Below are 23,560 nucleotides of genomic sequence, written 5' to 3'. Positions count from 1 at the left end.
TTAAGTATTGTGGCATCCATGATGAATACCTTTCTTAGACTGCCGCAAAACAACCCAAACGATGACTTGCTGGTCTCTGCTTCAGTTTTCCTATGATAAGTCTCTAGTCAAGCTTTCCTTTGCAAACACTCAGCTCTGCTGCAAAAGGCGCGTGTCCGTCAATCTGCTCTACTGTTCCAGGGTGCCGTCTGCACATTTGGCTCTTCTACAGCAAGGTGCCTGCTTGCCAGTCTGGCTCTACTGTCCTTGAGTGCTGTCCACATACTTGGCTCTGTCAAAAGAAGGTGGTCTGTCTGCTAGTCTAGCTGTGCTGTTCCTGGGTGCTATTTGAACACTCGGTTCTGCTGCAACAAAGTATCTGCAATATACTCTGCTCCACATACTGTCTGGCTATCCTGCTCCACTGTATCTCTACACCAAAGCCTTGGTTGGTGCTGTGTATCCATTCCTATGGCTTGAATCCACATCAACAGGTGAGTCATAATAATATTGAGGCACAATGAGACATTGATCATATACGATGTCACAGTGGGGCATTAGTGTATGGTAATACATGGGGCATTAGTAAGGCATAGAATGGGGGGACTATTACTATTTAAGGTCTTTTTTATTGTGTGGCGGCATAAAGGCCACCATTAGTGGTGGATGCACTGGTATTGTGTGGGGAACCACAAAGAGGTACTATTCTTACTCTATATAAGACACTGGGGGAAATGTATTTAGTGACCTATGAATGGTTATGTGAAATGCATGAAAATCATGTCTGTGTGTTAAATTCTGTAGAGATGAGACATCAAAGTCATTATGGTGGACTGGTACAGATGGAGAAGGGAATGACTTGAAATGAATAACTCCCACCAGTGGAGACATCAACCGTGAGCCATGGGATTTACCTTTACAGCAGTCACTTATACGATATTCAGAGCTGGTATCTACCACTATATGGTCAGTGTATGGGTGTAAAATTGGACACAGTTCAGTGTTATGTGTTCATTATAATCTGAATTCATTTTATTGTCTGCTATTTGTCCCATATACAGTATGGTGGTACCATTGGTAGTGTTGGCCTTGGAATACTAGGTTTTCTTCAGTAGTAGTATGGTGGTATTAATTAGTCACTGCTGTATATGTTGGTTATATGGTCACATTGTGGCAGTATAATTTATCACTTATAGAGCAGTAATATAGATATTAGCTGATGTGGATAGATGGGGGCAAGGTCCATAAGTTGCTTTTTTGCCCATAAGTCTCCAGTTGGAGTAATGCATGTGTAATGTGCCAGCTCTACGCATTTAGCTGTGCTGTGTGCGTAAGGCCCTATACTGATAAGGCTACACAGTAAATATGAATACTTTTTCTATGTGTTTGTTTGTCCTGATATGAACCCAGACACAATCTAGATCTACCTTCTAGATAATTGTTCATTTCATTCTCATTTGCTTGAGAAAAGTTTACTCAGTAGTGTCCATGCATGGGCTTTCCATATAGATGCCACAGGTACAGCATTTTCATTTTACATTTCTCCACTGTATAAAAGAAGTATGAGATCATCATATAACAGTACCTCGTGATCTACACAGCTACGTGACAAAGCAACTGGAAAATCCATCGTTCAGAATAACACATGAAGAATCTGAGTATGCAAAGTGGAGAGTCTGCACATGAATAAGTGGCCACTGCCACAATACTGTTACTGACTCACCTATATAGCGACATTAATTTTGCTTGACTTAACAGACATTATCCTCATTGGGCCAACAATCTAAATTCCCTATCACTACGTCTATGGAGAACTGGAGAACCTTACGGAAACCCACGCAAACACTGGAGAATGTACAAACTCCTTGCAGATGTGGACCTCAGCGCGGCTTAGTAACAGTGCTATCCACTGAGCCACCATGCTTCCATGGCCCATGGAGCACTATGGACACATGACCCCCAAATTTTCCTGCTATGTCCCTCTTACCATGAATAGCAGCTCCATACGAACTATGAACTTATCAGTAATTTCCCCAACCTTACGTTAATGTGTTGAGCCCGATGCTTATAAAGTAAAAACCCTAGAGGGTTATTGTATGCAATTTACATATAGGTGGAGAAAAATCACTGTAAAAACCGAGTCCAATTAGAGGAAGTCGTAAAATAATGGGAACAAAATTCTATATAAAGCAGAGAGATAAAAGGTGTTTCATAGACAACTTTATAGATTGTTCAGTTTGGAGACAACGTTTCAGGAAGTGACCATTTTTTGAGGGGTTGGATTCCAACGTCACACCGACTTCACTTAACACTTTCATGGTCACTCATCTGAAGGTTGTGAATGGCCCATTGTAATGTTTGGAGAAGAAAATGTGGATATTTTAAAAACATATAAAATATAGACAATTTACTTTTGAGGCCCATTTCTGAGGTTTGTGAAGAAGATTCCTGGCTCTATATTATAGAGCTGAAGAACTAGTGAAGAACTGATACAAAATAAAACCATAACATTCACGTCATATTTTAGTTTTAAGAAGATTAATAGAAATATAGGAAGACTAAAAGGTTACACAGCAAATGTTGAAATCAATAGATATCCGACGTTAGACGATGGAAGTCGTCTGGCTGAGACTTGGATTAAGGGTTCAGATTAGGGAATCCTAATACAGCATTTAAAATGAATAGTATAGAAATTAATTACCGTATATCTTGCAGCATATTTTCATGTGTAGGTGAAATGATTATTTGCATGTTGGCTGCTCACAAGAATCAACGTCTAATCTCGACATGTCTGGACACTTCTGCTACTACTGTCTAGATCCAGCTCCATTTTTTTAGGTAGACCTAACAATTGCCGGGGTACATGACTTCACATGGAGGTGCTGAATATATATATCTGGTGTGACAGAATGACTTTGCATTCTGTGGTCAATGACTGGGCTTGTTACAGTAGCTTTCAGTTTTCAGAACTGTATGACACTACTTTAGACAAGAAAGTACTTTGCTCCCACAAACAAACTAATAAAAAGTGATGCATTTTCTCAATAATTTAACATATTGCGATCGGTTACATTTAATCCAATCTTTCGAAGATGTCAATTTTGGCACATTATGAATCACGGCGTCTATGATCAGTGCAGGGCTTTTTGGACCAAACTTACCTTCTTTGCATTCTGGATCAAATCTCTCACAACAGCCTTTATAGTGGGAGCATTTTCCTTGGGAGGGTGGGTATATACCAGCAACTTGCTGACACCTCTGTAATACCCCTTCTCCGGCCAGCCAAGGTCCAGAGGTGGGATCTCTGTATCTGTGAGTGCAGGCCAGTATTGCAGGGAGGAATCTTTCTCTTTCTCTTCCCCGTGCTTGTTTGCTTGTTGTTTTTTTTCTTTCTTTGGATTATCAATTTCATATTTCATAAAATCACTTTTTAGATCTGTCAGCTCCTTGGTAGAAAGAAAATCCTTTATCTGTTTGTCTTTGATGTATTGCCTGTAAGCCTGGATCCCATGATTGATCAGAACTTCCATGCATCTCCTCTGGTCCTCACTGTAGTAGAAGTAGACCATTTTTTCAGTAATTTTCTCATTAACATGGTCATCTCTCAAGCACTGGATCTGTGACTCAGCCATGGTGTTTTTCCTCTGACTGCTCACTCACTCACAGTAATCTTGCTTTACATTATAAACTTGAGGGAGTGGTAACCAGAGCTCACCTGAGACCCATCCCTCCCTTTTGCCCAGCCTCCAGTTTTTTCTTACCTGCCAAACGGAACAAGCAGTTGAGCTTAAAGCCAGGGAGAAAACCTCAATCATTGAAACAACTGAACCAAGGAACAGTTTGTTGTCATATGCAAAGACAGCGTCCGGTAGACGCTACACTGAAAACATGAAAAGTGAACTTGTATCAAATTTACATGTTGATAAAGAATCTGTGAAGTTTGATTAAAGCATTGCTAATATATTAAAATCTTCTGAATATGATTTAAAAATGTTAGGCGATGTTCACATGATGCATTTTGTAAATGTAGCTAACAAAAAAATTAAAAAAAATTGCAGTGTGTGAACACAGCTAGGTAGATAAGTAGCGCGTGAATTTAGCTGCTTATTGAGCCGTAGATTCTGGCATTCACAGGATTTACAGGTATTAGTTGAACTGCAACACAAGATACAACCCATGGAGTGGTAATGTTTCTGGAAAAAAGCAGACCATTATTTTTAAAGGGAACCTGTCACCTGTTTTGGCCGCTATAAGATGCGGCCACTGCCTTTCATAGCTTATCTACAACATTCTATAATGCTGTAAATTAGCACCCGGTCCGACCTGAAAGATAGGAAAAATAACTTTTATTATACTCATCCTGGGGGTGGGGGACGGTCTGGTGCAGTCCGATCCGATGGGTGTCGCAGGTCCGGGTCCGGCGCCTCCCATCTTCTTGCGATGCCGCCCTCCTGCTACTTCATCGCTCCCCAGAATTGCGCTCCTGCGCAGGCGTACTTCTCTGCTCTGTTGAGGGCAGAGCAAATTCCTGCAGTGCGTAGGCGCTGGGCCTCTCTGATCTTTCCCGGCACCTGCGCACTGCAGTACTTTGTTCTGCCCTCAACAGGGCAGAGAAGTACGCCTGTGCAGAAGCGCGATGCTGGGTAGCCATCTAGCAAGCAGGAGGGTGGCATCGCAAGAAGATGGGAGGCGCCAGACCCAGACCTTCGACACCCACCCGTCCCCGGGTGAGTATAATAAAAGTTATTTTTCTTATCTTTCAGGTCGGACCAGGGGCTTATCTATAGAATGCTGTAGATAAGCCCTGAAAGGCAGTGACCACATCTTATAGCAGCCAAAACAAGTGACAGATTCCCTTTAATGTAAAGGTGTATTTACACAAATAGATAATATGCAAGGGAACATTAGTGGGAACAAAATCCTTGTTCATGGTGTAATCGGATCATTTATGCCAGCAAAAAAAAACATTGTTGTCAGCAACCAGGCTTGGACTGACCCACTGGGGAGTAGACTGACAGAGATAGCCGAGTACAGCACTCAATGATCAGTTTCCGTCCTGTAGATTTTGAATGGGGTGTTAGTGCATATGTGATCCTCCAGGGGGGACCTTTTTCGCTGCTCTGTACTTTTTCTTGCTCTGCCCTTGATTCTTAGACCTGCTGCTGTGTTATGAAGGTAATACACACTCACAGGTTACGGAAAAAAGGAAGACCTACTACAGGGAGATGCCGCACCCACACCCAGTTGGTCCCTGTACAGAGTAGAATGACCATAGCAGCAAAATTCAAAAATAACTTCTAAAATAACACCTCAGAGCTGACTCCCTAAAAAGCCATTGAGGGGTTTCTCATTCCTTCTGAGGAATCAGAAGGGAGGTCACAACAGACAGCCATCAAGAGTAAAGTGTGCAGGAAGATATGAAAACCCTGGGTGAGAAAATGAAAACATATTCATAAAGGATAGAGAGGGAAAACTAAGGAAAGTAAACAGAACAAATATAACCTCCCAGAAAGCTAAAGTGGTGAAAGGAAGGGGAACTGGGAAGGAAAACAAACAGATTCACTGCAGGAATTCAACTGGTGTTTGCCATGCAAGGTAAACCTCTTAGCTGAAGGTCTGGAACTCCTTAACATAAGACTGTCTAAAGGAATAGCCAGCAAGGAAGTGCAATGAAAAGTGAACATATAAAACCCAACCCAGAATGTGATAGGGCAGACCAAAACAGGAAAATGGAAAACTCCTGGAGAGGAGCAAACCAAGAAGGGGGAATACTGATAACTGAAACTATCAGCATTTAGACAGGGAAAAAAGGCAACAGCTCAGCAGACAGGGGAACTGTCCGTGCAACAACAGGTCAACAAATCGAATCTCCACACCAAGCCATGACAAGTTCTCCTTTGTTGTGAGATTCTAACTAGTGATTAGCGTATGTGCTCGCCACTGCTTAATACTCGATAGAGCATCGGGGTGCTTGTGCACGCTTGTTAATCAAGTATTGCAGGTGCTCGAGTGCCATGCTTGAATCCTCTCCTCGCATGTTTGGCACCTGTTTGACTGCCAATAAACAAGTGGGGATTGCCTGACATACTGTAATTCTGTAGCTATGTTGGATACTGGCATTACTGTGACTGGCCGACCGCATCAAGTCATGGGGTCTTATATAAGATCTGGTGATGCGATGCTCAGCACAATGTCCTCAGGAAGCAGTTCAGGGAGAGTTTTTATAAGAGGGAGAGTGTATTTTAGAGCAAGCAGTTGGTCAGGGTTTATTGCCTTACAGTCCTTATTTAGATATACTCCTGCTGCAGCCTAAAAACAACAGTCCTTTTCAGGGAAAAACATTTTCCTTTCTGTAGTAAAATCCCTGTTACCTGCATTCAGTGGAGGGATAGTTTTGGATTAAAAGCGTCTTGGCAGGGTTTAATATTGCAGATGCAGTAATTGTACACTGTTGCTGCAATCTAAAAACAAGTCATTTTCTTGGCTAAATATTATCCTTTCTGTTTTAAAACTGCTGTTACCTGCATTCAGTGCAGGAATAGTTTATCAAGGATCTCCATATTTTTGCGAAATCATTACTGTTCAGATGCCATTTTTATGACGATAGCTTAGATGGATTATTTCCCACAGAAGAAGAACAAGCTGCATTGAAAACACTAGAGGATCTGTCCATCAAACATAATCTCCAAGGAGTAGGTAAGATACCTCCCTCCATTCGTCCACATTCAAAAAAGTTTCCACCGTTGTCCACTTGTACCAACATTGTTTTATTTGTACAGGTTGTCACAAGGGATTTTCTTCAAATCCCCCATCATAAACATCAGGACAACTTGACAAGGGATGAGTGTAGTCGTCTTGGTGTATTGCAAAATCTGCCAGATGTAGTGCTGCAGTCAGCAGACAAGGGAGGAATATTGTTGTTTGGCCCAAGACAATGTACGAAAAAGAGGCATTCTGCCAACTTAATAATATGATCTGTTATAGAAAATTTATGTACAACCCCTTGTCTGCTTATAGTTCTAAACTTGATGTCATTCTCAAGAGGGCCACTGAGAATGATTTCATTACTAAATATCTTGCTTCAGCACTCACTGTTGCAGAACTCACAATCTCGACACTATATCTCTTCCCTAAAATACACAAACATTTTAAAACACCACCTGGACACCCTACTATTTTGGGTAGGGGGAACTACATGGAGAATGGGGATAGATGGATCGATTCTATTTTACAGCCTCTTCTTGTCAATTTATCTTCCTTAATGAAGGATACAGGTGAACTCCTTCGGAAAGTTAATGGCTTATTCTTGGAACCTGACTCCTTGATGGTGACGATAAATGTTGAGTCACTGTATACTCACTGTGGGAAATGGACCTCTTCCTGTCGGATGGACAGGCATTGATGGACCATGTCCTTTCTCGGACGCGGTACATCAACGATATCCTCTTGATCTGACAGGGTTCCTCTGTGGCTCTACAAGAGTTTATGACTGGTCTGAACAGTAATGATCTCAACATCCACCTTAGGTATACATCCGATTCTGACAGAATTGAATTTTTGGATGTGACAATCAAGAGAGACCCCACCGGAGAGATGCAAACAGATATCTATAGGAAACCTACATTCACCAACATGTTGCTGTATGCTTCTTCCTCTCACACCAGGCACATGATATAATCCGTTCCTATTGGGTAATTTCTCTGTCTGCGCCGGATTTGTTCATCGGGTCTAGATTTTGAAAGACGGGCGGACGAATTCAAGTCTTGTTTTTATGAACGAGGGTATAGTCGTCGTGCAATTAAAAAAGCATATCATAGGGCAAGATATTCAACTCATAATGCCTTGCTCTATGAATCTAAAAATATGGCGATTGACAATCAGATCAGATTTGTTACAAATTTTAACTCCCAATCGACATTGATGAGAGCCGCCCTCCAGGGATCCTGGCATATACTTTAGACATATTCTACCATTTCAAAATTAATATCAGATAGGCTGTGTATGACCTTTAGGCGGGCCAAGAATTTTCGTGACTATCTTACACGTAGTCATTATGAGGGAGAACCAGGGACTACGTGCTTGGACAAACAGGGTCCCAGATATGGATGTGTTCCGTGTGGCCGCTGCGTGGCATGTTGCAATATTGACTGGTGCGATTCCTTCATTGATTCCAGTGGGTCAAAAGTTTACAACCTTAAAAAAATTCATTACATGCACCACAAGATATACAATATGCTATGCTACATGCCCTTGTAATTTAATCTATGTTGGGCTTACCTCGCACTAACCAATAGCTTGTGTGAGGGAGCATGTGTTGGGTATACGCAGCTGGCCACACAGACGCATCCACATTAAAAACTAAAACGCCATTTTAACGCCTTTCACCAATGCAACAGTAGTCTTTTACGTGTGAGAGGTGTTGATGCATTGGATATTAATATTCGTGGGGGGAAACTGTCACAACGTCTTTCCCAAAGTGAGGCAAGATGGATATGGACTCTAAAAACAGTCCATCCACAATGTTTAAATGAAAACCTTTCCTTCGCCCCCTTTTTATGATATGCTACTTTTTGTGATTTGTTGCTTTTGTGGTCACCATTTTGCTGCATTTGACGCATACATTGTGTGTATATTTTGTTTTAAATGTTTCACTTTTTAATTATGATTATTTTATATTGTAGGATCGTTGTTTCTGTGTACCATTTTCACTGCATGAGTGCGGCACACTATGTGGCAGACCCCTTTGATACCATCTGGAATCTACATAGCTCTGTTGGTGTTTGGGATATTAGGTGCTATATTCCTTATATACATGGACACTTGTCTAATTTTGATAAAATTATGGTGTATTTGTTATTTTCTCTCTAGATATATGTATATACAGTTGTTTACATAATCTCACTGAAAAAGAATTGGAATACTGCTTGAGATATATAGTGATACTGCATTGTAAAAGTATATTGTCTTGATGGGACTGTTAATGAATATTGTTTAATAGTATATATAATATGCGTGTATTAATTATTCTTAATGTGATCTTTACTTGTCCTCTGAATAATTCTTTGAATATGATGGCAGGATTGAGCCACGCACCTGTGGATTGCAATCCCATTATGCTATAGAGTGCTATATCACAGGTATTCAATTTATCTGTTATCCCAATCGTCATACATTTTGTGATTGTTGCCGCGGGCAGTATGCATGCGCGCCTCGTCGCTGCCATCCCCACCCAATTCCCGCGTCTGTATGCAGCTTCAGGCATCGGGTCACCTGGGGATTACATGTTCCTGATGCCTTCTGCTGCATGACGTGAGCGCCTGCCGGCATCGCGGTTGCCGAGGTGACGGATGTGTCACTTCCAGTCCGCGGCAATACTCCTTCCAGTGTGCAATGTCTTATAAAGTCCGGAGTTTAGTGGTATACTATGCCCCCTGACAAAGGTGCCATCCGAAACGCGCGTAGAGGCGGACAAGCGGATCCTGCAGTCCCCTGCTGGTGCTACGTATCTACTCTTGCTATCTCTGTATATCTGGCTTCTGCGATAACTTTGGCACATCTTTTGCACTATTGCACTTTACTATTGAAAGATGTATTACATGCCTTTGCTGGCTACCCTATATACAGGATAAGGGTTCTACCTACACCAGATGGCAGTGGTTGTACAGTATTGTCTGGTAGTACAACTCCCATTGGTTCATTTTACAATTTGATGTATCTTATATTATGTGGGCTTTTTTTGAACCCCTTTGTATTTACTAACATGGACATGATTGTACTGCTCTGTATATCACTCTGCTGGGTCCTGCGAGTCGTTTAGCAATTTTTAAGATTCTTTGTATGTGTTTCATGGTTGTTGCATTCTTTCCCATACCTTTTGTGTAATAAATATGTCATTTTTTTCACCATAATATTGGACTTTTTGATCATATTTTTCTCTGTATCTCCCTCACAAGTTGTACCTGGTGGCTACCTGCAGCTCAAACCTGACTCCATCATCAGGAGCTCCAGTGAAAGCCAGGCAGATGATTAGCTATGCCCCGCATAGGCAAGTCTGGCCCCTTGGCACAGTGGGACCACAAGCGAGCGTGACAGTTTGCTCACGGCCATGGACCCCGCCGATCCCAAGATCTCTTAGGCATCGGAGCTGTACCAGGAGTTGATCCGTCAGCAAGAAAAAATTTTGTCATGTCTGCCAACTGTGAATACCCGGTTGGGTGCCCTGTCCATGGCTGCTTCTCCCGCTTCAGGTCAAGTTGCAGCAGATGTGGCCGAGTCTACTCTACCTCCAACCTATGCTCCTGAAGTTAATCTTCGACTCCACCACAATTCAACAGAGACTCTAAGCAGTACCGTGGATTCCTGAATCAGTGCACCTTGTGCTATGAACCATTAGCTGATCAGTTTCCCTCTGATTGGGCTAAAGTAGGATTACTAATGTCTCACTTTGCAGGAGAGGCCTTAGCATGGCTAAACCCCTTGTGGGAGAGAGGGGACCCTGTGATCTTGGATCTACAGGCCTTCCTGGTGGCCTTCCGAAAGGTCTTCAATGAGCCTGGTTGTGTATTCTCTACTGCATATTCCCTCAAGGAGATTTGTCTGTAAGCTAGTACGCCGTTCATTACCGTACCCTATCTTCCGAACTAGGTTGGAAAGACGAAGCATTGGTAGCCACCTTCTGGGAGTTATTATTCAGAACGATCCAGGATGAATTGGCTGGTTGTCACATTCCTGCCACTCAGGTTCCTGGAGCAGACCAGATAATTGACATGTGAAAGGAAACAGTCGTGTTTGGCTCTGTTCTTCCAGAGACCGCTTGTCTCCCAGCTTCCTGAGACAGCTGTCTATGTTGAACTTATGCAGGTTGATTGTGTTAGGCTGTCAGAACAGGAGCCGGCACGTGCTATGGCTGTGGTAGCATGGAACACTTCAGTTGTTGCTGTACTGAGAGTCCTGAAAAACTCCAAAAACTAAGGCCAGTAGGTGAAACCTCCTTTGGTGAGAGTAACATTTCTACACCACTAACTATGAACATATCAGTCTCATGTGGAGGTACCGGTTAGATGAAACAGCTTATTTTCTCTCCGGTTCGATGGGAAACTACTTGCGGCATGCCGTGGTGGGTCTGTGTCTGATTCTCATCCCAGCCGACGCATCCAGAATTTGTGGAGTGCTTCATCCATCGAAGGAAAGGCTCTGGCAAAAGTCGTTCGAGTCATTACTGAACAAGTAGAGCTCCAGATAGAAATATTGCCTATGGAGGAGATTGCTTTCTATGTACTGTCTAGTCTATTTCATCCACTTCTCTTGGGTCTTCCGTGGCTGAGAACTCCTGAGCCCATTCATGACTGAAGATCCGGATAAGTGCTTCGTTGGGAACAGTCGTGTCATGAGGTGTCTGGTCCCTGTACATCCAGGTCAGCCTCTCGTGTCGCCATCTTCATAACTGTGTATTGTTTAGAGTTGGATTCCTGCATTTACTCAGCAGGGATCCAGATCCTCACATTCTGCACTCTCCTATTTTGCCACTGCAGAGGAGATTGCAGAGGAGATTGCCTTGCAGCAAATCTCTCCTGAGGCTAAGTCCTTCTGTCCTCTGACTGGGCATGCTCATGGGACGATCTCCCATTGGAGATCGGGAGTCATGTGCTCAGGTCCCGCTCCAGTTCTCATTGGTCCATCTCAGAGATCTGGAAGCGTGCAGAAGGTCCCGGCTACTATAAAAGGCGCGCATGGCTTTTCCGCCATGCGCTAGTATAGACTTACTTGCTGCTGTGTGTATGAGGACGGATGCATGATTCTGGTGACTGACTCATTTGAAACCCCTTCCCTCTGTTATTACGCATGTGAATAGGGACTGAGTTAGTTTCAGCGCCAGCGCTCCTCTGCTTTAACTCGCACAGCTGCTAGCGTCCGACATTGCGCTTGCGCCTTGCCTTTGTCGTTTGGCGGCAGTATCCACGCCGCGCTGCAGTAGCAGCCTCATTTGCGTTTGCAGTTACAACGCCACGCACACGGTAGGTCTAGACGGACGTAGTGCCGCCGTCTTGGGCTACTCCTGTGACCGTATACCGTGTGTACGTTTTTTACTGAGTTCTGTGACTACAACAGGCTCAGTTATTTGTGTTTGTATTCTTGGCATCTCCGTGAGTTTAACTGAGATTGCACTCCACACCTGGGTGGAGTTTAACCCCGTGTGCAATTCCGCCATATTGCTCCTGCCACCACATAGCAGCGGTTATTTCACCTACTGCACGGTGGACCCCGAGCTGCGAGACGCACTTTATTTATATTTTTATTCAGTGCGTTCCGCTGTTCCTAACATCATACTAGCGCCAGGGTCTGGCTAGTGATGGCAGAACAGCAGCAACTCTTACAGTGTATTCGGCAGCTTGAGGGCCGGCTGGCCACTCTTGAGAGGGCTCTCTCAGCTGCACAATCCACTGAAGCTGCTGTAAAGGCAATCACAGAAGCGGTTTCCCGTATGTCGACATCCTCCCCCGCGCCGACAGTTACCCGCCTCCCGTTGCCCGATAAATTTTCTGGCGATGGCGCCTCCTGTAGGGATTTCATCAGCCAGGGCTCCATTCAGATAGAGTTGGCTGCACGATTCCCTACGGAATGGGCCAAGGTGGGGTTTATTGTCTCCCTGCTGTCGGACAAAGCGTTGGAGTGGGCTACGCCACTATGGGAGCGTGGTGACCCAGAGGTCCGGACCGCTGCTCACTTTCTAACTGCTATTAAGCAGGTCTTCCTTGGTCGACGGGTCATGCATGATACCTCTCTTCAGCTTCTAGCTTTGACTCAGGGTGCTCTCTCAGTTAGTCAGTATGCCGTCCGTTTTCGGACACTGCCTTCCGAGTTGGAGTGGTCTGATAAAGCCCTCATCCCTGTGTTTTGGAGAGGTTTGGCGGAGCACATAAAAGATGCTCTCTCCACTAGAGAGGTTCCTGCCAGTTTGGAAGAGTTGATTACCATTTCCACCCGCATTGACCTCCGTTTTTCGGAGCGCGGTATGGAGCGTGCTCAATCCAAACGGAAGGTTACTCCGGCTCCAAAATTTTTTGAACCTCTGGAACTACCCGAGCCAGAGCTTCCACCCCCAGAGCCCATGGAGATGTCTCGCGCCGTTCTTCAGGCGTGTCCGGCACAAGACTCCAGTCGCGGCCTTATTTGTCAACACACGGGGGTTCTCAGAACAACTGTGCCCCGCAACGGCCAGATTCTGTACCGCCGGGCAAGACCCTTGTTCCTCCCCACCTTCGGCCGAAGGTTCTTGCTTGGGCACACACGTCCAGGAGGGGTGGTCACTGCGGCTATATGCAGACCACAAAACTCCTGGCAGGGTCTTACTGGTGGCCGCACAGGGCTCGGGATGTTAAAAAATATATTCGGGCCTGCGCCTTTTGTGCTCGGAATAGCCTCCTTAAGCAAAGTAGAAAAAACACGGCACTCAGTGAGGAGGGAGGTGCACAAGTCGGGTATCCAGCCAACTAACAATGTAGTACAAAAACCTGGCACTCAAAAGAAAAAAATGTAGTACAAAAACTTGGCACTCAAAAGAGAAATAAAAATTGATTCAACAAATCAAATTTTTCTTTTGAGTGCCAAGTCTTTGTACTCCTTAAGCAAAGAGCGGAGACGCCTGCCGACACACAGTGGCGTTCCACTTTAACTTCCGCTGTCTCCCACGGGTCCCTTCTCAGACCTGACGATCTTGCCACCCCTGAGGCCTTCCACGTGTCCAGGGTCTCTCTGTCATCTACTGGGACATCAGACTTGCCTGCGGACGAGTCTGAGGCCTATACCTCTTACGGGCACAAGTGCAGAAGGTCCCGGCTACTATAAAAGGTGCGCATGGCTGTTCCGCCATGCGCTAGTATAGTCATACTTGCTGCTGTGTGTATGAGGATGGATGCATGATTCTGGTGACTGACTCATTTGAATCCCCTTCCCTCTGATATTACGCATGTGAATAGGGACTGAGTTAGTTTCAGCGCCAGAGCTTCTCTGCTTCAACTCGCACAGCTGCTAGCGTCCGACATTGCGCTTGCGCCTTGCCTTTGTCGTTTGGCGGCAGTGTCCACGCCGCGCTGCAGTAGCAGCCTCCTTTGCGTTTGCAGTTGCAACGCAGCGCACATGGTAGGTCTAGACAGACGTAGTGCCGCCGTCTTGGGCTACTCCTGTGACCGTATACCGTGTGAGCGCTTTTTACTGAGTTCTGTGACTGCAACAGGCTCAGTTATTTGTGTTTGTATTCTTGGCATCGCCGTGAGTTTAACTGAGATTGCTCTGCACACCTGGGTGGAGTTTAACCCCGTGTGCAATTCCGCCACATTGCTGCTGCCACCACCTAGCAGTGGTTATTTCACGTACTGCACGGTGGACCCCGAGCGGCGAACGCACTTTATTTATATTTTTATTTAGTGCGTTCCGCTGTTCCTAACAGTATATAGTGTTATCTACTGCATTGCTGTAAGATGTATATTATGTTGTAGCTTTGGGAAAGTGAAGTTAATAGTTAGGACATTAGATGGTGCACAATAGTCTATATAGTTAACTAATAGGAGGAGTCTGCTGTACGTAAGCTAGAAACATTTTCTGACTGCAGTTAGAAGGGCCAGGGAGCCTGAAGACTCCCGTAGGGCTTTGAGCCTGGGACAGCACAGTGACCCCACAACGTTAAAGTTAGGATCCCAGTTTGTCCAGGGCCTGATAGTGGCTGAAGGTTGCAACAGGAGATGATGCAAGGCAGCACCAGGATGTGGCAGCTGACTACATGGGCAGATGCCCGTATGTCTGGGGTGAAATGGACAGGGGAAGTCCTAAAGTTAGTGAAGCTGCACAACAGGGATGCTGCCATACTGGACGAATCGGTATGTCCCGGAGACACCCTGGGAGGAAAGAGGGAAGACACAGGGAAAGCGAGGGATGCATACTGTGTGGAACCCTATGATGTGGCTATAACTGAAATGGACATACTGTGCACTGAAGCAAGTAAATTCTTTATTGTTGAGTTGGAACTGGACTCTGTCTCTTTATGTGTAACAATGCCAGCAGCAGAACTTCAGCAGCCCAGATGGGACCCTGACGGTGCAGATGGTGAAGCAGAAGGTATGCTGAAAAGGGGACATTATATTCATGTGTTGGGAGACCAGGGTGTGATTGAGCAGTCTTTGTTTGCCACGACTACGACCCTTGCTCCCCTTACACACAAACAGAAATGCACACATACAATACGGAGATATGTACTGTAGAGGTTTTACTCACTTTGGGTGCGATGGGAGGAAAACGGGAGGCTTGCTCTTTTAAAAGTTCATGTGGGTTTATTACTTCATAAATGCAGAAGCAAAACAGAAAAACAACTTCAGGTCAGGCAAACAAAAATCCAAATATCCATAGCAGGGCTCTGCCCCACCAAGGTTGTGGGCACATAGGCTGAGTTAGTGTCCAGTACTCAGGCTCGGTCTGGAGCCAAATACACAGGATACCTTCTCCCTCCCAACACACAGACCATGTGCCAAACAAGAGCCTCCATTACATAGGCTGTTAACCACACCCAGATGTGAGGGCTGTGGGTAGCCAGACCCACCCATCTCTCATAGCTACCCGCAACCCTGTCACAGGTGCACCAAACAAACCTCTTAGTGCTTACATGCACCAGAGAAAATACTCCAGGATACATTACAGAAAGCAGCCATCTCTGTGACACATACCTCCTATCGACTACATGGTCTTTAGCCTCCTTACATACCTCCCCCTCTGCCTAAAACCGTGGGGCTTGGCACTTTCTACTACCAGACAAGGGATTATCGAGAGGACATTGGCATTATCATATAGCTTCCCTGCTCTATGTTCTACATGGAAGTTGAAATATTGCAGGGCTAAGAACCAGCATGTGACCCTATCATTTTTACCCTTTGTTTCCCTCATCCATCTGAGTTGGGCATGGTCAGATACCAATCTAAACTTACGTCCTACTAGATAGTACCGTAATGTGTCCACCACCCACTTTATGGCCGAGTACTCCCTTTTTATGACCGAATAATTCCTCTCACATGAGGAAAGCTTCCTACTCAGGTAGAGAACAGAGTGCTCCTCCCCATGTAACTCCTGAGAAAGGATTGCTCCTAAACTGACATCTGAGGCATCCGTTTGGAGTATAAATTCCTTCTTAAAGTCGGGGGCCACCAGAATCGGCTGTTTACACACAGCCCCTTTCATTTTTTTAAAGGCCGTCTCTGCCTCTTCAGACCAGTTGACCAGTACCGACTTCAACCCCTTAAGGAGGTCAGTCAAGGGCGCGGCCATCATGACGAAGTTTAGGATGAACATCCTGTAGTATCCCACGATCCCCAAGAAGGTTCACACTTGTTTTTTTTTTACAGCGATCTCGGCCATGTTTGGATTACCTCCACTTTATTGTTTTGGGGTTTGAACTCATCTCTACCCACTACATATCACAGGTATTTGGCTTCTTCTTTCCTCATAGCACATTTCTTCGGTTTATTGAAAACCCTGCCTTCGTTAGAACATCAACCACTGCCTGGACCATTTCCAGATGACTCTTCCAGTCCGGGCTGAAGATAACAATATCGTTTAGGTATGCCGCAGTATATTGCTTGTGGGGTGCAAGAATTCTATCCATAGCTCTCTGGAAGGCCGCAAGGGCCCCTTGCAGTCCAAATGGCATCCGGACATACTGGAAGCATTCATCCGTAGTAGAAAATGTAGTCTTTTACTTGGCTCCCTGTGCCATGGGGATCTGCCAATATCCCTTTGTCAAATCCAAGGTGGTTATGTACCTTGCAGGCCCAAGTCTTTCGATCAGCTCATCGACATGCGGCATGGGATATGCGTTGAACTTGGAGACCTAATTCAACTTCCGATAGTCGCTGCAGAACCTTCATTCACTATTGGGCTTTGGGACCAGGACAATCAGGCTTGACCAACCACTCTTGGCTTTCTCAATGACACCGAGTTTCAACATACGCTTCACCTTCTTGGAGATCACTTCTCGACGTGCCTTTGGAATTCGATAGGGTTTCACGTTTACTTTGTCAGAACTTCTTGTTCTACAACCTTTGTGCACTCCGGCAATTCTGAGAACTGGTCCCTGTTCTTCTGGAACAACTCCCGCCACTGCTGTTTTTGGTCCTTCGACATCGTCTCCGCTATGGCGACACCTCCAACCTTGCCTTTTGGCTTGCAGAGCAAGCGTGGAGTTTCAACCGGCTCTCTGTCTTGCCATGGCTTAATGAGGTAGACATGGTAGATCTGATATGGTTTCCGCCTTCCGGTTTGATGAATCTTATAGTCTACGTCACCAATCTTCTCCACCACTTCACACGGCCCTTGCCATTTGGCCAAGAACTTGCTCTCCACCGTAGGAATTAGAACAAGGACTTGGTCTCCCGGATTGAACTGCCTCACTCTAGCTACCCGGTTGTAGACCCTGGCCTGAGCTTCTTGTGCCTTGACCTGGAGGAGATGTCCTTTTACGATGGGCATCACCTTCGTAATCCTCTGCTGCATCAGTTCCACGTGCTGAATTACTCTTCTGTGGGGCGTGACTTCAGCTTCCCAGGTTTCCTTGGCTATATCCAGGAGACCTCATGGATGTCAGCCATACAAAGTTTGAATAGCAAGAATCCTGTAGAGGCCTGTGGAACCTCATGGATGGAGAACAACAGATACGGTAAGAGACAGTCCCAGTCTCTACTGTCTTTTTCTATGGCTTTCCTCAGCATGCTCTTCAGTGTTTTATTAAACCTTTCAACAATGTCATCTGACTGAGGACAATACACTGAAGTCCTCATCTGGGAGACTTGCAGGATCTTGCATAACTCTCTTTTCACCTTTCTCATAAAAGTGTTCCCTGGTCGGTCAGGATCTCTTTCGGTAAATCTGTCCGGGAAAACACATGGACCAATTCATGGGCTATACTCTTCACGGAGGAGTTTCTCAGGGGAATTGCTTCAGGATGGCGTGTGGCATAGTCCAAGATGACCAATATGTACTGATGCCTACGAGCAGTTTTAACTAGGGGACCGACCAAGTTCATAGCAATTCTCTCGAACGGCACTTCAATAATAGGCAATGGCACGAGGGGACTTCGAAAATGAGAGGTGGGGGCGGTTAACTAACATGTAGGGCAGGACCTGCAATAATTTAATATTTCCCGGTGACTCCCGGGCCAATAGAACCTCTGCACTATCCGTTTCGGTGTTTTTCCTCTCCTAGATGTCCCCCCAAGATGTGTGAATGGGTCATGTCCAACACCTTCCGTCTATAGGGGCCAGACACTCTTAACTGTTCCACCAGCTCCTCCCTCACTTTTGTGACCCGATACAACTCCCCACTCTTCATAAAATAGGGGAATCTTGTGTCAGCTCCCTGCTCCTGTGCAGTCCCATTTATGACAGTGACATTATTAAAGGCTTTCTTCAGAGTTACAGTCATGGCCAAAAGTATTGACACCCCAGCAATTCTGTCAGATAATATTCAGTTTCTTCCTGAAAATGATTGCAAACACAAATTCTTTGGTATTATTATCTTCATTTAATTTGTCTTAAATGAAAAAACGCAAAAGAGAATGAAGCAAAAAGCAAAGCATTGATCATTTCACACAAAACTCCAAAAATGGGCCGGACAAAAGTATTGGCACCCTCAGCCTTGGTTGCACAACCTTTAGCCAAAATAACTGCGACCAACCGCTTCCGGTAACTATCAATGAATTTCTTACAATGCTCTGCTGGAATTTTAGACCATTCTTCTTTGGCAAACTACTCCAGGTCACTGATATTTGAAGGGTGCCTTCTCCAAACTGCCATTTTTAGATCTCTCCACAGGTGTTCTATGGGATTCAGGTCTGGACTCATTGCTGGCCACCTTAGAAGTCTCCAGTGCTTTCTCTCAAACCATTTTCTAGTGCTTTTTGAAGTGTGTTTTGGGTTATTGTCCTGCTGGAAGACCCATGACCTCTGAGGTAGACCCAGCTTTCTCACACTGGGCCCTAAATTAAGCTGCAAAATTTGTTGGTAGTCTTCTGACTTCATAATGCCATGCACACGGTCAAGCAGTCCAGTGCCAGAGGCAGCAAAGCAACCCCAAAACATCAGGGAACCTCCGCCATGTTTGACTGTAGGGACCATGTACTTTTCTTTGAATGCCTCTTTTTTCTCCTGTAAACTCTATGTTGATGCTTTTGCCCTAAAAGCTCTACTTTTGTCTCATCTGACCAAAGAACATTCTTCCAAAATGTTTTAAGGCTTTTTCAGGTAAGTTTTGGCAAACTCCAGCCTGGCTTTTTTATGTCTCGGGGTAAGAAGTGGAGTCTTCCTGGGTCTCCTACCATACAGTCCCTTTTCATTCAGATGCCGACGGATAGTACGGGTTGACACCGTTGTACCCTCGGACTGCAGGGCAGCTTGAACTTGTTTGGATGTTAGTGGAGGTTCTTTATCCAACATCCGCACAATCTTGCGTTGAAATCTCTTGTCAATTTTTCTTTTCCGGCCACATCTAGGGAGGTTAGCCACAGTGCAATGGGCTTTAAACTTCTTGATGACACTGCGCACGGTAGACACAGGAACATTCAGGTCTTTGGAGATGGACTTGTAGTCTTGAGATTGCTCATGCTTCCTCACAATTTGGTTTCTCAAGTCCTCAGACAGTTCTTTGGTCTTCTTTCTTTTCTCCATGCTCAATGTGGTACACACAAGGACACAAGACAGAGGTTGAGTCAACTTTAATCCATGTCAACTGGCTGCAAGTGTGATTTAGTTATTGCCAACACCTGTTAGGTGCCACAGGTAAGTTATAGGTGCTGTTAATTACACAAATTAGAGAAGCATCACATGATTTTTCGAACAGTGCCAATACTTTTGTCCACCCTCTTTGTTATGTTTGGTGTGGAATTATATCCAATTTGGCTTTAGGACAATTCTTTTTGTGTTTTTTCATTTAAGACAAATTAAATGAAGATAATAATACCAAAGAATTTGTGTTTGCAATCATTTTCAGGAAGAAACTGAGTATTATCTGACAGAATTGCAGGGGTGTCAATACTTTTGGCCATGACTGTAGGTGGTCCCTATGTTGGGCAGACCCAAAGTTCTCGCTGGTCATGCCTAACTTCGGGATGTCAGACTCAGGGGACACTTCCTCCTCATGCCCCACGAGGACTCAAAAGGGAAATCCGTCTGCCTCTGGGTGTGGTGATACCTTAGTAGGGTTCACTGGTGGTTCCTTATTTGTGCCAGTGAACTCAGAACCCTTCCCCTACAGATCCCAAAATAAGCAAAGGTCCTGGCCGGCCCTATAATAATAGAGTGCAACAAGTCTCGAATGATGCCAACCTCATGGGACTCAGTACTGTGGCCCATTTCAATGTGCACTCTAGCCATATGGTAGTCCTTAGCATCACCACGTATGCACCAATCTCTGCCTTTTTTCACCGGGATCAGTTGGAGAGACAAAGTGGCCCTCACAAGGTCACCAGATTCCCGAAGTCTAGCCTTGACGTTACCTCCCGCCCATTCACCTTCATGGGTCACGCTTAAGGCCCCTCACTGGGTTCACACTGCAGGCCGGATATGTATAATATGAATAACGGCGTCCTATGCTGCAGTCCATCTGCTTGGAGGTTAGGGAACAACGGGAGGCTATAGGTCCTGGGCTGTGGCACCTCCAGCAAATAACATCACCCGTAGGGACCGTGGGCACTACCTCACCCGTCCCTTTAGACCTTGGGTGCCTCACCCTCTTTTGGGCCTCCGCCTCTGGATGGGATGCCCAGTATGGAGTAGGCTGCCTTCCCAAGAAACCTTTAACCCCCTGGTATCTCTCGACCAGTCCGACCCATTCATCGGCATTTCAGGAATCATCCTGGGCAACCCAAGTCTTTATGGGCCTTGGCAGGGAGTGCACAAACTGGTCCATCACCACCCGTTCTACTATCTGCGCTGACGTAGAGGACTCTGGTTACAGCCACTTCTGGACCAGGTGCAACAGGTCAAACATTTGGGAGCGAGGTGGTTTATTCCAGTGATACACCCAGTGGTGAACCCACTGTGCCCTGATTGTCATTGTCACCCCCCAAGCGCATGAGAATCTCAGTTTTTAGCTTGCTGTACTCTTTGGCGTTTTGCAAAGCCAAACCATAGTACGCCTTCTGGGGTTCTCCCGTCAAGTATGGCGCCATAACCTCTGCCCAGTGCTCAGGCGGGAGTTTCTCCCTCTCGGCGACCCTTTCAAACACAGTCAGGAAGGCCTCAACGTCATCTCCAGGGATCATTTTCTGCCCTGGATGATGGTTGCTGCCACTGCTCCTGCTGGCTCTGCTGTAATAACAGCCTGTTGGTTTCTTGCTGCTGCTGCAACTGGACCAGGTGTTTCAGCAGGTCCTCCGCACCAATTGTAGGGGCTTGAAGACAAATTCACAAAAATATATAAATGTTGTTAGCGTGGCTGGTCAGGAGCCGGAATCTCCAGGAGTGGACCCTCTGGACGTGGCACCGAGGGGCCCCGGGTGAGCTGCCAGGTAGAACCAACCCCTATACAGGGACCGTTAGGAGCAGGCCCCGGGGTTCGAGTACCACGGTAGCCGGAACCGAGAGTGGCGGCTCAGGATGGACTGGAGTAGGAGTGTAGGACTGAAGTGTAGATGACAGGACAGAGCTGGAACACAGGAGACAGGAGGAGTAAGGCTGTAGACTGGAACGTGAGGAGATGGCTGGAGCTGGAACACAGGAGACAGGACAGGAGTAGGACGGAAGGCCTGGAGCAGGATGGAACAGGAACACCGGAGGCAGGACTGGAGTAGGACAGAAGGACTGGAGCAGGATGGAACAGGAACACCGGAGGCAGGACTGGAGTAGGACAGAAGGACTGGAACAGGATGGAACAGGAACACCGCAGGCAGGACTGGAGTAGGACGGGAGGACTGGAGCAGGATGGAACAGGAACACCGGAGGCAGGACTGGAGTAGGACTGTGGAATACAGAAGGGAACACGGATAGCAGGACTGAGAGGCTGCTGCAGGGAGCAGACGCGAACGGGACTGCAGGACTGCAGAGAGCACACGATGAAGCGAGGCCCAGTGTGCTAGAAAACACAACAATCAGGCGCCTCCCTCAGGGGGAAGCGGCCTGATATGCCCCTGTCTGGTCTGCCATTGGTCAGGGGGGTGCTTCCGGGTCAGGGCATAGCCGGAGCACAAGAAGCAGGAGGGAGGCACGGCCGCAGCCTATGGCGCATGCGCATTGCATGCAGGGACGCCGCCGGCCGTGAGCCTGTCAGAGGTGACCTCCGTGGATGTCGAGCGGCGGGGGCTGCGGCGTGGGAGCAGTGGCCGGGTGAGTATGCAGAGGCGGCGTGACAAATGTATACACTCATACGCACTTATATACACAGATACTATATATACATCATACATGCATACAGATACAGACAGATTAGAAATATTCGTAATATGGGGAAGCCGACAACAAGCCTCACTCACCTCCCCCCCCGGCTTGCTTCCCGTCCAGCTCCTCTGGCATTTGCCTTAAAGGGGACGCTGCTTGAGCTGTCACTTAAACAAACATGGCCGCATACAGTGCACTGTGTGACTGTGTCTGCTAATAATTATGCAGCCGGGTGCCCTTTCTGGCATTAGACGTACTATTCCGTCCATTTGACCTGGGACTTAATTTCCATGGACGGAATAGTACATCATATGCGTGAGAGTGGCTGATCGTGGCCGGGTGTCAGCTGCTTATCACAGCTGACACCCAGCTCTAAGTGCAAGGAGCAGTCATGGACCGCTCCCAACACTTTAACTCGTGGAACACTGCTATCAAACATGATTGCAGTGTTCCGGGAGCAGGCAGAGGGGCTGTCAGCTGTGACAGCCCCTCTGCCTTTGCATCAGAGACCCCGCGGCATGACGCTGGGTCCGGATCGCTGCCATGGAGACCTGATATTGTCACGACGACATCCAGGTCTCCACTGCTGAGAGACTTCCTGTCATGCGCAGTGATGTCCAGGAAATCTTTCAGGTCAGTGTGCAACTCCGTGCAGCGCTGACAGCTTCTATAGCATGCAGATCTGCATGCTATAGAAGCGATCAGCCTGCACAAAATGAGTGTCCTATAGTGAGACAAAGTGTAAAACTAAGAATTAAATAAAAACATTTTTAAAATAATTGTAAAAATATTTCAAAAAATAATAAAAAATAATAATAAAAAAATCAATATTTATTCAATCAATAAATATTTAAATAAAAAAATCTACACAATAAAAGTACACATATTTAGTATCATCGCTTCCGTAACGACCTGCCCTATAAAACTATCCCACTATTTAACCCCTTTAATGAACATAAAAAATCAAGACAAAAAAACATGCTTTATCATCATACCGCCGAACAAAAAGTGGAATAACGCGATCAAAAAGACAGATATAAATAAACGTGGTATTGCTGAAAACGTCATCTTGTCCCCCCCAAAAAAAGCCTCCACATAGCTCCATCACTATTGTTTAAAAGCGCCAAAACATAAAAAAAGATATAAATGAGGTATCGCTGTAATCGTACTGACCC

At 45.8% G+C, this 23,560-nt stretch overlaps 1 protein-coding gene across 1 annotated transcript in view; it reads right to left on the bottom strand.

Moving 5' to 3' along the window:
• Positions 1–3,635, bottom strand: part of FAM83F (family with sequence similarity 83 member F) — a 73,312-nt gene extending 69,677 nt beyond the window's left edge. The window contains exon 1 of the mRNA XM_073549596.1: positions 3,141–3,635. Coding sequence (XP_073405697.1) covers positions 3,141–3,611 — 471 coding nt within the window. The 5' untranslated portion in view covers positions 3,612–3,635. The remainder of the gene's footprint in view (positions 1–3,140) is intronic.
• Between the last annotated feature and the right edge of the window lie 19,925 nt (positions 3,636–23,560).

The sequence above is a fragment of the Dendrobates tinctorius genome, unplaced genomic scaffold (assembly GCF_039654945.1).
Source record: "Dendrobates tinctorius isolate UK_male_01 unplaced genomic scaffold, ASM3965494v1 ptg000159l, whole genome shotgun sequence".
Classification (NCBI taxonomy): domain Eukaryota; kingdom Metazoa; phylum Chordata; class Amphibia; order Anura; family Dendrobatidae; genus Dendrobates; species Dendrobates tinctorius.
This window is presented reverse-complemented; position numbering and strand designations above follow the sequence as displayed.